General features: G+C 39.9%; 1 protein-coding gene across 2 annotated transcripts in view; it reads left to right on the top strand.

The window, feature by feature from the left end:
- Positions 1–15,530, top strand: part of LOC100709275 (regulator of telomere elongation helicase 1) — a 64,864-nt gene that overhangs the window by 1,532 nt on the left and 47,802 nt on the right. For both annotated transcript variants that reach the window (XM_025901769.1, XM_005458806.4), the window contains exons 2-4: positions 2,281–2,476; positions 6,702–6,795; positions 7,478–7,559. In XM_025901769.1, the coding sequence (XP_025757554.1) occupies positions 2,281–2,476; positions 6,702–6,795; positions 7,478–7,559 (372 nt within the window). The remainder of the gene's footprint in view (positions 1–2,280; positions 2,477–6,701; positions 6,796–7,477; positions 7,560–15,530) is intronic.

Below are 15,530 nucleotides of genomic sequence, written 5' to 3'. Positions count from 1 at the left end.
ATGAAATAAATATTTCTTAGCCCACAGCAGAATGAATAAAGGAACAAAGCACTTTAAGGGAAGGGGGGGATAAGTTACTACATGAAATTGTAATCTTCAGTTGGAGTAATCGAGTGCAGCTGAATGCACAGATATCTTTCAGGACTGTACAAATACACAAAATGAATGAATTTTAAACGGCAAGACTTTCCATCTTCTTCTTGTAGAAGAGTATTCATCATCTTCAGGTGTGTGTATTTTGATATGAATTTTACTCCTAAGATTGCAACCATTAAGGGAACTAATTGTAATCAGAGTCCGCAACATTCAACTAAAGAGGTTTCTTCCAGGTGAATGTGTTAATGGAGTTACTCTGTGGTAAAAAACAAAATGCTGGAAAATAATTTATTTTAATGTACTTTGACTTTTATGGTTGAGGAACGCTGGCATGAAATGTGTTATCTGCCCAACATAGCAGCTAAGCAAAGCTTACTAACAGGGTGCCATCCGCAACAGGACATAATCATTAACTAGTGTTAGTAAACTCTCAATAGTTTTCAGACAAACATGTTAATGTGATATGAAAATTCACTTTATTTTATGTAAATGACTGTTCATCTTCTGTGTCTTCTATTTTCAAACTGCTAGCTTCATTCAAAATTCATGCTCTATTTTCAAGACACACTAAATCCCCAGGAGGATTGGCCAGAGAGGGAAAAAGTGTTGGTGAAATGGAGGTAAATGACGTCGGCAATATGTCGCTGTGCTATACTGGATGAAGTGTGATTTATCGAATACATTCCTATGTAATGCCGATGTTGTGGCGATGTGTGCACCACTGGATTTTTGTAACCTCTTCCATTGTGTCGCTACAGTTACAGCTGGGTTGAAGAAATGATTGTACATTCATATTGGTTTTTAATTCAAGTTCAGTTTTATTTATACAGCACCAAATCACAACAACAGTCGCCTCAAGGCGCTTTATATTGTAAGGTAGACCCTACAATAATACAACAGAGAGAATCCCAACAATCATATGACCCCCTATGAGCAAGCACTTTGGCGACAGTGGGAAGGAAAAACTCCCTTTTAACAGGAAGAAACCTCCGGCAGAACCAGGCTCAGGGAGGGGCGGGGCCATCTGCTGCGATTGGTTGGGGTGAGAGAAGGAAGACAGGATAAAGACATGCTGTGGAAGAGAGACAGAGATTAATAATTATTCATAATCTAAGGCAGAGTGCTGAACACCACTCTTCACAGTGAGTGAGAAGGGGTGAGAGACGCCGAAACGCGCAGTGCATCATGGGAAGTTCCCAGCAGCCTAAGCATAACTAAGGATGGATTCAGGATCACCTGACCTAGCCCTGACAAAAAAGGAACCTGACTTTTTGACAGTGGCACCAAAAGGCAGCACACACGATAATGTGTTCCAGAGTGTGTTGTTTCATGTAAACAGGCACTGATTTTCAGCATGCCTCCATAGTAAAAGAGATCGGTGATAAACTGACTTGGTTACAGTCCAGATCTGTTTTAATACTTGATGGGGAAAAAAAGATATGAAACGAGCCTTCACATCATGGGCCTGTCCTTACAATAGCCCCCATGTAAAATTGAGAACTGATTTTAAAATCCGTCTTTTCATGTGTATGAATGACTTGATTGTTTTTGAATGATAACATATTTTCTCTGAACCACAGCTTACTTGTGGTTCTTAGCCTAAATTTATCAGGCTCTTCTATTATTGAAATACCTCTAAGTCTTTGTTCTGGAGCCAGACGCCTTCCCTGCTTTTAACATTAGGCTTCAAACCATCCTTTTTGAACTGGATCAGGTGACCCTGAACCATCCTTAGGTTAGGCTGCTGGGGGACGTCCCATCTTTGCATTGAACATTCTGGTTGTCTGCTTGCTCTGATAGTTTGTTTTGTGCCATGGCGAGGTGTATATATCCACCTTTCCATCCACAAGTCACAAGAATTTCTACTTCTACAGTGCTGGTCGGAATTTAATCAAACTTGCACACAATTATCACCTAATGGATCGTGACCCACATTGTGCTGTTTTTATTTATTTATTTATTTACCTCCTTACCTTTTAGCTGATCTGTGCAGATAACTGCCCTGATAACTGAACCTGGTTCTGCTAGAGATTTCTTCCTGTTAAAAGGGAGATCTTTCTCCACAATGCCAAATGTTTGCTCATAGAAGCATAGTCTAATGCCTGAAAGTCTCTAATACTGCAATATTGTCACCATCACAATGTGCAGTTTTTCTGTATAGCTTTACCTGTCTGGTTATTTCAGAAAGTCAATGGTGTTCTGGAGAGCCCCACAGGCACAGGTAAGACTTTGTGCCTGCTGTGCGCCACCCTGGCCTGGAGGGAGAACTTCAAGGGCACCATCTCTGCCCGGAAGATAGCAGAGAGGCTGGGCAAGGAGATGTTTCCAAACACACCTCTGTCTTCCTGGGGGACAGCTGCCACTGATGGTGACAAACCAAGTATGTTTGTATCATCTGCACATCAGTCATTTCTAATTTTACAGGTCAAAAAAGAATAACAGATACATATGCACATATACAGATACGCTGTGTGCTTACATTACTGTGCAAAACAAAATGAGCTGGCACTGGTTTCTTTAGATTTTGGTAAATGGACTACTTCCTTTGTAGTGCTTTTGTACTCTATTTGAGTGCTCAAACCACTTTTATATTTTGTTAGGAAAATAACAACTTACTGAAACATGTATATGTGTCCAAACATACACAGAAATATTGTACATAAGGCAAAATCAGCATTTGTACAAGTCTAACAAGGATGGAAGTCAATATTTGGTATGATGACCTTTATTCTTCAGCATAGTCTGAACTCTCTTAGGCAAGGTTTGTTGTGATTTCTTCAGGAATACTTCCTTTGGATTTTCAACGCATGCTCCAAAGCTCTTCTTTGGTTGTCGGCTGCGTTGTGTTCCAATCACTGTCCCACACTTGTGAGTAATGGTGAGGTCTTGGGAGGTTAATCCATGACTGATGGTCTTCCATTGTGTGTTTCTTCTATTCAAGTATGCTTTTAAAGCATTGGCATTATGTCTGGGATCATTGGCAATGGCTTAATTTTTCATAACCAGATGGTTTTAAGATGGTATTGCATGCTGGATCAAAGTCTGTATTCATAATTCCACCAGTTCTGACAAAAGTCCAACACCACCTGTTGAAATACAGTCCTAAGCCATAAAGTCTCGATTGTGGTTTACAGATGACTGTAGACACTTCTGTTGTACTTCTCTCCTGACATCCTCCAAACATATTGACAATAATTTGAACCAGAACTTTGATATTTTGATTCATCAGACCTATCACCATTGATTGTCATTGATTGTGTAATTTGGAATACTTCGTCCTTTTCTCTATATTTTGTGTACAGAGAATGTAGTGTAATTCAGTTCAGTTTTATTCATATAGCAACAAATCACAACAACAGTTGCCTCAAAGCGCTTTTTATTGTAAAGACCCTACAATAATTCAAGGAAACGGAGAAAACCCCAACAATCATATGACCCCCTATGAGCAAACACTTTGGTAGGGATGGAAATGGATAAGAATTTAGCAATTCCAGTTCCATAATCGATATCAATTATTGATTCGATTCCTTATCGATTCTTAATGGCTCTGCTTTGAGGAGTATATCAAAGACATTACCTTTATGCAAATCAGTTACATCCTGCGTAGTCTAATGTTTGTGCATGTTGGAGGGTTTTCCTCTCTTTGCTGTGATCATCGTTGGGGTCATTACTCCAAAAAAGTAAAGTTTAAAAAAAGTTACTACACAACACTTTTCTTAAACATAATGCAGTACCTTACTTAATTACACCCAGGAGAAAGACATTTGTTATACTACTCTGTTACAGTCATAAAGAAGCATTGACCAGGCTGCTGACAGTAATAGCAATCGAGGTTGTGCCTTTGACTGCAATGTATAGGTTTCTTACCACCCCTAGGGTCCAAGCTTTCAGCACTAGTTGCCCATGGAGGTTTTACCTCCACAAACCTTGGTCTCCCCACAGTCATCTATGGGGAGCTAGGTAACATTCAGCCAGATTTGCAGCTTCCTCTTCTGTCTTTGGATTGTTCTCCTTCACCCATGTGCAGACATCTGGATGAAGCATGTGAAGAAACTGCTCTAAGATGACGGTTTCCCCAATCTCTTCTTTACTCTGACTATTAGGTCGCATCCATCGCTTATAGAGCCCCTTTATCCGATTGAAGGTTTCTCTAACACACAGTTCCCCTGGTGCTCTGGAACTGGTATTTGTAGGTCTCCTCTGTCAGATTAAAGTTAGATAACACTGCAGCTTTAATAGCATCATAAGAGTCAGACTGTTCTTAATCCATGTCAGCATAAGCCTCAAGGGCTTTGCCATCCCTGTGTTTTAGCTATGCGTTCAAATCGTACAAAGAAACTTTCAGGATGCTCACCTTCCTTAAACTCTGGTATTCTTGTTGAGGCTGTGCACGGAGTGGTTGAGATGGAGGAGGCGGCTCAGCTTAGTGCTCACTGGTTCCATGAGGTGGCTGCACAGCTGATAGCTGAGGCAGCTGTTGTAGAAATGTCACTCTGGACAGAAGGCTGATAGAGAAGTTCAGAATAGACATAATGTTGCAGCTTTGGTATATTATCGCTCAGCTGTTTAATTTGTTCAAGCAGTATTGTTTCTGTTCTTTTGGCCACCAAATGAATTCTCTAATTTCATCAAGATATCAGGTTCAGAAAGATCTTTATCACTGGCTCAAAATCATCCTCGTCAGCCATCGCTCCTTCTGGTGGTGGATCTAGCTCAATTGTTTTTCCACCTTCTCTTTCTTCCATGTCAGGAAGGGGACTTTTTCCTTGTCCCACTGGTTTTTCCACAGCCTGCTTCTCTCATTTAGTGTGTTTTCCTCTTTAATTCACAGGTAATTAATCCCACTTCTGACACCACAGTTACGCAGAGAGGTGTGGTGTGGAAAACAGCAGACAGCACTCTGACTTAACTGAACAGAGAACAACCTTAGTGTCTTCGCCAATCTTTGACACACACAGCAACTTCCTAAATAGCAGCCTATCCATCTCTCTCTCCCACATCCTGCATCCTGAAATATATTTGTTTAATATGTCCATTAAAGTACATATCTTGTTCAAAAATGACTCCCAAGATTCCTCAGTGTTACTGGAGAACAAGATAATGGCATCTGGTTAGACGCCATATTTTTAGGGCCGAGTACACTGAACTCTATTTGATCTAAATTTAGAAGCAGAAAGTTAGCGGCCATCCAGGTCTTTGTCTTTAAGACATTCCTGCAGTTTAACTAATTGGTGTGTGTTATCTGGCTTCATGGACAGATAGAGCTGGGTATAGCAGTGAAAATGTATGCTATGGCTTCTGATGATGCTGCCTAAAGGAAGCATGTATAATGTAAACAGAATTGGTCCTAGCACTGAACCCTGTGGAACACCATAATTGACCCTAGTTTGTGAAGAGGACTCTCCATTTACAAGTACAAATTGGAGTCTATTAGATAGATATGATACAAACCACTGCAGTACAGTACCTGTAATACCTACAGCATGTTCTAATTGCTCTAATAGGATATTATGGTCAACAGTATCGAACGCTGCACTGAGGTCTAGCAGGGCAAGCACAGAGATGAGTCCACTGTCAGAGGCCATAAGAAGATCATTTGTAACCTTCACTAAAGCTGTTTCTGTGCTGTGATGAGCTCTGAAACCTGACTGAAACTCTTCAAATAAGCCATTCCTCTGCAGATGATCTGTTAGCTGTTTTACCACTAATATTGTGTGTTTTGGTTTGTTTTTTTTGTTTGTTTGTTTTAGATAAAAGGAAAGTTGGAGATTGGCTCATAATTAGCTAAGACATCTGGGTTAAGTGATGGCGTTTTAATTAATGGTTTAATCATTGCCACTTCTGATGAATAGTTGATAGAACAGCTGAAGGGCCAGATGCAGCTCTGCTGTGTCCTGTGCTAGGACTTTGATGGATTTCTCTCCCATTTCTCAAGGACATGACGTTTAAATATTCTTAATATTTAAACATCATGTCCTTGCAATGGAGGTGCTGAACATGGTCCACTCGGACTGAATGTCCCCAATCTCCTCGGAATGCTGTCTAAGTTCTGCAAGAGTAAGGAGTTGAAGATCCCAGCGCACCCTCATTATACGTTTCGGTGCACTAGGTCTGTCAAGCATCCTCCCCTGCCACCCGATCAAACTCACCACCAGGTGGTAATCCGTTGACAGCTCAGCACCTCTCTTTACCCGAGTGTCCAGAACATACAGCTGCAGATCTCATGACACAATTACAAAATAAATCATTGCATGCAGCCTAGGGTGTCCTGGGCTGGTGTCCTGCCATGTGCAGTTATGGGACATCCTTACGTTCAAACATGGTGTTTGTTATGGGCAAACTATAACAGAGCACCGCTTGGGTTCAGATCCGGCAGGCTGTTCCAGTGACACCCCCGCAGGTCTTGTTGCCCAGTAGGGTGAAGAAATTCAGGAACGAAAATACTGATAAATCAGATCAGTGCGTGAAATGTTCATACACACAATTTGTGCGTACACACTGTTAGTAAATGAGGCCCAATGTGCTATACGATGTTAACAGGTGTTCTATTAGGTTTTTTTCAGCAGTGTATAAAGCCCTAATTGTCTTTTCTTATTGTTCTCAAGCCTACTACACTGATGTCCCCAAGATCGTATACGCATCGAGGACACATTCTCAGCTTGCACAAGTTATTAGTGAGTTAAAGAACACTTCATACAGGTAAGCATTTCTAAAAACTACTGGATATAAGTTTTTGATTATGCATGATTGTCTGAATTAGAGCTGTTTGCAATATAAAACAGTTTTATTTTATAAAATCTGGGGAGGAATTCAAAACAACTGCAAATTTCAAGGTCATCAGTTCTTGAAACAATTGTACATAAGTAAGTTATTTGTCACCGCTGGCAAGGTCTGGAAGAAGACCCTGTTAAAACTGTTGCCATCCAATGAGAGGAAACTTGGTTAGGATGGACAACCCAGGAACCACAAAAGCTGGAGCCTACCATAACCTGGAAAATTCTACAGCATTAGCTTCACTGTCCACAGTGAAGTGGATTTTACGTTGCCATGCACTGAGGCTGTCAACCAATATGCTCATAAATCAACACTTTCAAGCTCATCTGCAATTTTCAGCTACCTACATGGATGAATCGAAACCCAAATCCATTTAAATTGTACATTGCACAAAGTGACAAAATTATCCCGAAGCTTGTTGAAAGCTACTAAAAGTGTATGATCAAGGTGCAACTTGCTAAGTGGCATTTAACCAAATATTAGTGGGGCTTTAAAGGGTGATTACATATGCTACAATGAGGCCTCACTGAGTCCAGCACCTCATGTCTGTTCTAGTTTTCTTGGCTATTTATGGTAATCCAGTTCTCCAATGTCTCTGTTGATTCAGGCCAAAGGTGTGTGTGCTGGGCTCAAGAGAGCAGTTGTGTATTAACCAGGAAGTCATGCGTCAGGAGAGCAACCACGTCAAAGTAAGTTATTAATGCAGTTTTAGAGATATAAATATAATGGGATGTTTTAATTGTTATGTCCAATGAATTGTATTAAACACAAAACACTAAATGTGCAACCTCACTACTGATTTACCAAAAAAAATCTACTTTTGACAGACTCACACAGACCAAACATCAGTTGTGCCAACTCTACTCTATTGGACGCTCAGAACAGTAGCTTCACTCTTGTTCTGCTCAGCGGCCTAAAACTATAGCATTACATAAACCAGTTCTCCATCTGCTGCAGCTTCTGGTTGGTGTGGGCCTTCAGTGTGCAGTAGATCTCAAGAACAGAGGTACTACTATCACCAGCTCTTGTTCAAGACAGTTGAGTTGCATTATATCTGAGGCATCTCGGTTAAATCAACAACCACCTCAACAGCAACTTTAGATAATCTGTAGATAAGCTTTGTTGTCACTGTTGCAGGAAAACTAAAGAATAGTTTCATTGTTCAAACTCACTGTTGGATGTCTTCGGTTTAGCATTATAAATCTATAATAGAAGATGATGACGATGAACTTTTATTTTGGACATATAAAACAACCAAAACAATACGTACACATACACACAGATACATGCATAAACAAAATCAAAATGACATAAAAATAACCACTCAATCATCAAGTCCGAATCCCGACCCCATTATCAACATTCTATTCACCATATTCATCATTACCCCCACTCCCCCTCAGATGGCTGTATACACTCGCCCCACGCAAAAAAGAGGGGAAAAAAAGAACAGACAAATGTAATGTTAAGGTTCAGAATATTGAGGGGAAATCCAAAAATAACCACAGATCCAGCCGGGTGCAAATTAGACAGCATTTTAATGAATTACACGTGTGAGTTCAACAACCCAATCAGTATTGAACTGCTTTACCATATTCAGACAACGGTTTTATAGGGTTAAGATAGTACAGCCCCCTTTTCTGTTGCTAGGCAGATTTAATACAGCATACGTCAACTCAAAACCACAATGACTTTTAACATAGTTTAAAACAGAACATCTTCTTCGGGTCGAAGCCAGGCGCTTCCTCTCAGCTGTCTTCGCTGTCGCTTATCTTCTGGGACATCTGGTGTACTTCCTGGAACAGACTACCACGTACGCACCCAAACTTTGCAGTTAGACTCATTTAGGTAAGAGTTTATATCTAATATGTGTGTGCGTGCACGTGCGGGGGCGCGTGCGTGCTGTGTACTGCGTACGTGTCATGACCTCTCTCACTATATGTGTCTGTATGTGTGTTTATGGGTGTCTCGCCCTTACATGCTCTCACATCTCACCCGTTGCACTTCTGACCTTTCACCAGAACAGAGGCTCATCCTTACATATAATAACCTAACTGGAACTATATATGTAATCTACTGAATAAATGTTTTAATCAAAAGTCTCTACTAAAAGCTTAATACAGTTTCATATCCTACTCACAGTACTTGCATTCAGAGTCTGCTTTCAGTTTCACTTCTGCAAAAGCATGCCTTGCAGACGTGTTTCCTGTCCCTGCTCTTTGAGTGCTTCACCCACTGAAGACTTCAGTATAAGAATATAAAAACATTCGAAAGCCTTTAAAATTATAGATTCAACTCAACAATTTAAAGTGGTTCTTCTGGATTTGTAATAAAGACTAATATAATACCCATATATTTGAACATCTGAATGCATCTGAATGCAACATCACTATTAATAATGAAATGGTAATGATGATTATAAAAATAGCAGCAAATAATAGCAGTAAAATATTTCTATTCTTCACAGTAAGTATAAAGATGGGTATAATAATAGATAGGATTACAATATCTGTTAGCATAGTTGTATATAATATCAGTCATCAGTGCCATTCATTTCATTTTCTTCCAAAAACAGGTTTTGAAACATTTTTGAACTGAATAATGCTTGAACATTCACAGTTTAAAAAAACATAACAAAAAAAACCTGTTGTTTGTGCATTAATAGACTTCAAATTCAGCTTTCCCCACAGGTTGTATCTCCTTCATTGTCAAAAAACATCCTCTGTACATTTCTTTTCTTTTAAACTTTATTTGCCATCTTTATAAAACATCAACACTGGTGGCACATACATGAAACATTTCAACAGTTCCAAGCCAGTCATGGTGGGGCAGTTCTGGCTCTTTCAATAATTTGAGTCCTTTCTTTATTTCATATAATAGCCATTTATCCAAAAAGCATTCTTTCATTTTCAATTAGTGTCAGAGTTTTTCCATAACTATTATGTCCTCAACAACAGTCACTGACTGTCTATAGCTTGGTATTTCAGTCTATAACCTGAGACAATGAGGGACAATGAGGGAAATGTCTACAAAAAATAACACCGTGGTCTCCGAATCTGATGAAAAGCCACAGACCGAGCAGCAGGTATAACGTCACCTCCATGTCCACCTTTGTTGTAACGTTCATGTCCCATACTAATTACATCACGTACAGTTTTATATTTCTAGGTCCATGAACTTCAAGATTTGGGACTTATAATACTAATCTTTTATTTTTTTATCTAAATCCAGCTTGATTAATGATCCCAATTACTCTTTTTTTTAATGGTTGAAGTGAAGTTTTGAATGTATTACTCTGGACTTTAAGACAGCAGCCAGTATGGTAATATAAGTGAAATACAGTACACACAGTGATTTATAACGTAGAATACATTTCGCTTTACTCAGTACAGAGATGCTTCTTGACAGTTTAGTTAGTAAGTAAGTAAAGTTTATTTATTAAGTGCTTTTCATAGACAGGCAGTCACAAAGCACTGTACACAAAGATTAAAATAAACAAGTAACAAAATAGACGATATACACAATATAAAAGGTTACATGTAAATAAAAATGTGGTGTACGGGGGACAACCAACAAGCTCTGAGTCTGTGAGCAGAGATAATGAGCAGCAGTGTATTTTGTAAGAAGCCTGGAAAAATAATCTGGGGCCTGGCCATTTAGTGCTCTGTATGTTAAAACAAGAATTTTAAAGCAAATTCTAAAATCTATTGACAGCCAATGTTAAGAATATAAAATAGGAATAATGTGAGCACGCTTGCTAGAACGTGTTAGTAGCCTGGCTGCTGCATTTTGTATAGCTTGGAGGCGAGAAAGAGATGATTTATCCAAGCTGGTAAACAGCATTACAATAATCTAAACATGATGACATAAATGCAGGTCAGCTAAGGAGACCATATTTCACAGTTTAGCAATGTTTCTTAAATGAAAAAAACAGGAACGAGACAGAGATTTTACATGTGAGTCCAGGCCCAGAGAAGAATCAAGTATTACTCCCAGATTTCAAATATTTGACTTGGCAGAAGGACAGAAAGGGGCAAGAACCTGACTGATTTTAAAATGTAGTTCAGGAGGAGCTATGATCATGGTCTCTGTTTTGTTCGTGTTTAATACAAGGTAGATGCTAGAAAGCCAATGTTACGGGTCCGAAATTGAGGACGAGAGTAAAACAATCATGGTCCAGAAGAGGTCAGTCAAACAATTGATTTTAATGAATACACGCAGCGTGGGGAGACGTTCACTGGAAACCATCAGTTGTAAATCCCCGTCCAAAAATACACCTCAGATTGCTTTTATAACATCAGGGTATTATGACGCCCCCTCATGCGTTTACAAGCACATAATTTGCATCTTAAGAACATTATTTGCCTCTTTTACAGACAATGATCAATTTTAAGAGATAAATGCAGACACAGAAGTTCCCCTTTCTGGCATCCATCCAAATATGGTGATGATCTCAGGCCTTTGAGGTCCCCATGGACTTGTCCTCCTTCTGTCACCTGTTGCTAGGCAGACTCAAATGCAACAAGAAGCTGAATACATTCAGGCCTTTGCTCAGCTACTATTTTACTGTAATAATATACTCAGCATATAAGCTTTTAAGATTATAGATTTAACTCAACGATTTAAAGTGGTTATAACTGCACCTGTAATAAACATGTTAATATTTGATTATGATAACCCCTGTAATACAAATTATAACATAATGCCAGCAACTTCAATAAATGCTTGGATGAAATGATAATTAATGCAATGATAAAGATGATGGTTATGTAAAATAATCCCTGTAATTCCACAATTCCCTGTCTTACGTCACTACACCATTTTCTTGTCTCACTCTTCGACCCACTCTGTCACCTCTGGATCCATTAATGGCATCCATCCATTCCCAGGTCCACTGCCTTCGCTCTGACCCTCTCTAGCCGTCCCCTGACTCAGCAAATCAGACAATAACCTCATGTCATCTACGTGGTCCAGTAATAAAACGCCAGCTCCCACTTGAAAACACTTCATGCTTAAGTGGTCTCTGCTCCTTTCCTGGGTCCCTCTCTAGTGGAAATCTAGTGGAATGGACCCTCGGCATCAATCACTAAGTAAACTGAATTGGCGCAGGTCTCAAATAAGAAGCAGAAGACACTTGGGCCCTCGCTCAGGCCTGCTACTAGATTTATGTGTATTGTAAGCATGCATGCAATTAACCTGCTATGTTCTCATCTTCCCTCAACATGTATCACCTGGACACTCTCACCAGTGAAGCTTAAAACCCTCTTGGATAGAACATCAACTCTAAACAAGCACAGATATGCAATGTGTATAAAATGAACTAAACCTGTGAATAGAATGAATGTGATGACAAACATATTCAATGCAATATGAACCCTGTAAACAATATTACTGATAAACAATGCTGTAAAACATGTTCTTAATGCAATCATAATAATGCAGATTATATAGTAGGAATAAAAGAATTTCTGAATCCCCACATTTCCTCTTCTGACATTCCGACAAGGAATGTCACCACACCTTATGTTGTATCACTCCCTGCCCCACTTTATGGGTTCTAAGTTCATCTAATAGATGCCCTCAACCCAGCCAGGGTTCGCAACCCTTGCCATTATCTTTACCAACAATCCTCTGACACAAGGAATGATACAACAACTAGCGATGACCAGTATTCCCAAAAATACAGTCAAAGAAAACATCACTGACATAGCCACACCTTTCCATTGTCCAAACACAGATGTCATCCAGGACGCCAGCAGATTTTCGATACCTGAGTGCTCATGCATGGTTTTAGACAATTCGATTTTGCTCTCCCGTCAGTGAACTCGGACCCAATTGTTCTGCGAACCCCATCATGGCGTCCCTGGTTTGGTTAGAGAGTCTCAGCAGGTTGTAATGAACATAATGCGGCCAACATTTTTATTAGGCGTTACCCAAAGAAATATACTCTCCAATCCTGCAGCTACCAGCTTATACTCATTAGGAACTCCCCTGGGCACTCCTATGGAGTCTATCCAGGTCGGCGAGTTCAAACGAGGATCATATGCATGTGTACCCTGGGTCCCTCTTTTGGCCAAAATGTATCTCTTACGTATGGCAGCTAAAGTTCGCGTGTTATGTTGTGGAATAGCCTTTACCTGATTTCCAATAAGCATGAGCGGAGCTCCCAATCGCACCATCGCACATGTCCCTACGCTTCCCATAGGAACACGAATATTTTCCCCACAGTAATAATAGAGCCCACTTCTTGCCAATGTTCCAATTACCGTGCTAGGGTCGCTTACATTGTTGGTGGCTCGTCCCGTGAGTGTGACAGCACACCTAGTTGGGTCGATCTCTCCCACCTTGTACTTTTCATTATCTGTAAACATGTAATTATCTTATTTTAGCATAAATGGTCCCACTGCTGTCTGCTTTGAAATGGGAGGGAAAAGTCTGGACAACAAAATACAGTTGCCAGTAGTCACTGCACTTCTAGTTAACTGTAACATACAATCATAGCCCCACTCATCCTCTAATGCAATGGTGCGGGCTCTGTAAACAACCGTGACCTAGCTGAAGCACAGGCAACACAGTCAGATACATGTTGTTCTCTAGCATTTTGAGCCACCCAATCAAGCCAGAGGTTACTGTCCTTGAAACCCGTGGCGCGCTTTATCAACTCCTTGAGCTTCAGTCTAAAGTAATCTGTTGTCAGAAGTACTCTCCCTTTTGGTTCCTGTTCCTTTTGAGCTACTGTTCCCGAAGTTACCATCTGATCAGTCAGAATGGTGATTAAGCTTTCTGCGAGCGGCCTAGACTTTGCATCAACTAAATTTACCCATAGCATATCATGGGGTGATTGCAGACCTGGAGATCATACGCTCTCCAGCTACTACTAGCTCCTGCACACTTAATGACGTCACACAAATCAAACGTGAATGAGCTGGTAGACCCTTTACCATAATTCAACTCTATGCCCTTATTCCTGCTGAGACACTCATCACCTTTACCTGACACCTCGCGCTTTTGTCTTTTTTACCGATCCTGTTTTAGCAACTACAGTCTCAGGAAGTGCTGGGCTGGACTGGCCTCCGTGTTCAGACAAGTGGTTCGGAGCGCCCTGCAAAATATAGACAATAAACAACACAGCCATAGTTAATATCATTGCATACAATAAACATGTAGTTGTAAGGAACATTCTAATCAGTTTTCTCATTACGTGTCTCTGATTCGTGTGTTTGCATCATGTTATATAAACTTTGTATACTTTGTAGTGCATTATGCTAAACAAACAAAACCTTTCAATTCCCCAACCCTATCTGTCTCCTCAACGGGTTGTATGTTTTCAATGTTTCCTTATTATTTTGTCATAAAAATAAATCAAACAAATAACTTAAGCTGTGTGACGGCACCTTGCGTTTACGCCAGGCTGTGAGCTGCCCTAAATCTACTTGCTACACCCCCTTTTTCACCTAGTTTAATTTTTTCAATCCTAGTTTAAACTATTCCTGACTTCCCTCAGTGCACATTGTAAAGTGTAAAAGATACAATTAGCTTTCTCCTGGTAAAAGGTCCTACATTATTTTCTCAACCTTTGGAAACCTCCTCTATCGAGTGAACCCATTTCATTTTTCAAACTTAGGCCTGATTTCTTCGCCCCCTTTAACGGGTAGCGCATATCCGGTCTGAACACTGGGTTTGGGCAATTTACGAATTGTTGCAGGATTTCTATGTTATGTAAAGTTCCTCTCATCCCTTTTATGCTTCCATTATAACCTGTGTCTAACAAGCTTTTGATCTTCTTTGTAATATAAACAACTAGGTGTATTTGTGCTCTGTTTTTCTCCTTTCTCTGGTTGGTTCCGTTCGGTCTGGGGCTTCCAGGATTCTTGCCACCCCTGTGGTCGCTGTGGTCCTGAAATCTTCTCCTGTAAAGGATAGAAAACAAAAAGCCTCTCTCTGCTACACCTCACTAATCTACTGTGTTCATCCAATGTTCCTTTAATTATTCAAACTTGGTTCACAATATCATGTTCTGGGCTTTATCCTTTTTATTAACTTTACTTAATCTCAATGCTCTTTATGTGTGTGAGCAACGCTTTTAGTTTTATAAAACACACCCCAGGTAAAATATACACCATCCCCATGTCAGCCTAAATCTGCGCTAGAAAGCACGCTTCAAACTTTCTATCAGGATTTACGCCTCCTTTTGCTTCAGGCATATACATAACATGCAAAAATTACTGTTAATGCCAGTTAGACAAGTTTCCATTATCTACAACATTTTGTTTCACCCGTCTCACCCTCACATGTTTCCTGTTCACTTATTGCATACTTATCTTTAACACCGTCTGCCTCACTAGTTGCTAAGCAGAAAAAAGCACCATGTGTTCCACCTTTGCCCTATAAACTAAATCTATGTCATGTTTGTGTCTGTAAGCATGTTTTGCATTCATTCATTACACTCCACGCCATCCCTGCAAGTTAAGAGCTATACAGTTAAAAGCTACAGGCCTTTGGCCTCGCCTATTTTAAATAAAGCAAGGGAGTTTCATTTTACTTTAAAAATAACTTTATTTAAAACTAACAATTTCTGCCTCAGTTTTACCATATCTAAATTATCAACAACCCCAAAAGTCATAAAATGATCCTAGAACCCATTTCAAATTACCCCTTAA

This window comes from Oreochromis niloticus, linkage group LG20 (assembly GCF_001858045.2).
Source record: "Oreochromis niloticus isolate F11D_XX linkage group LG20, O_niloticus_UMD_NMBU, whole genome shotgun sequence".
Taxonomy (NCBI): domain Eukaryota; kingdom Metazoa; phylum Chordata; class Actinopteri; order Cichliformes; family Cichlidae; genus Oreochromis; species Oreochromis niloticus.
The sequence above is the reverse complement of the archived record's forward strand: the minus strand, read 5'-3'. Positions and strand labels throughout refer to the sequence as shown.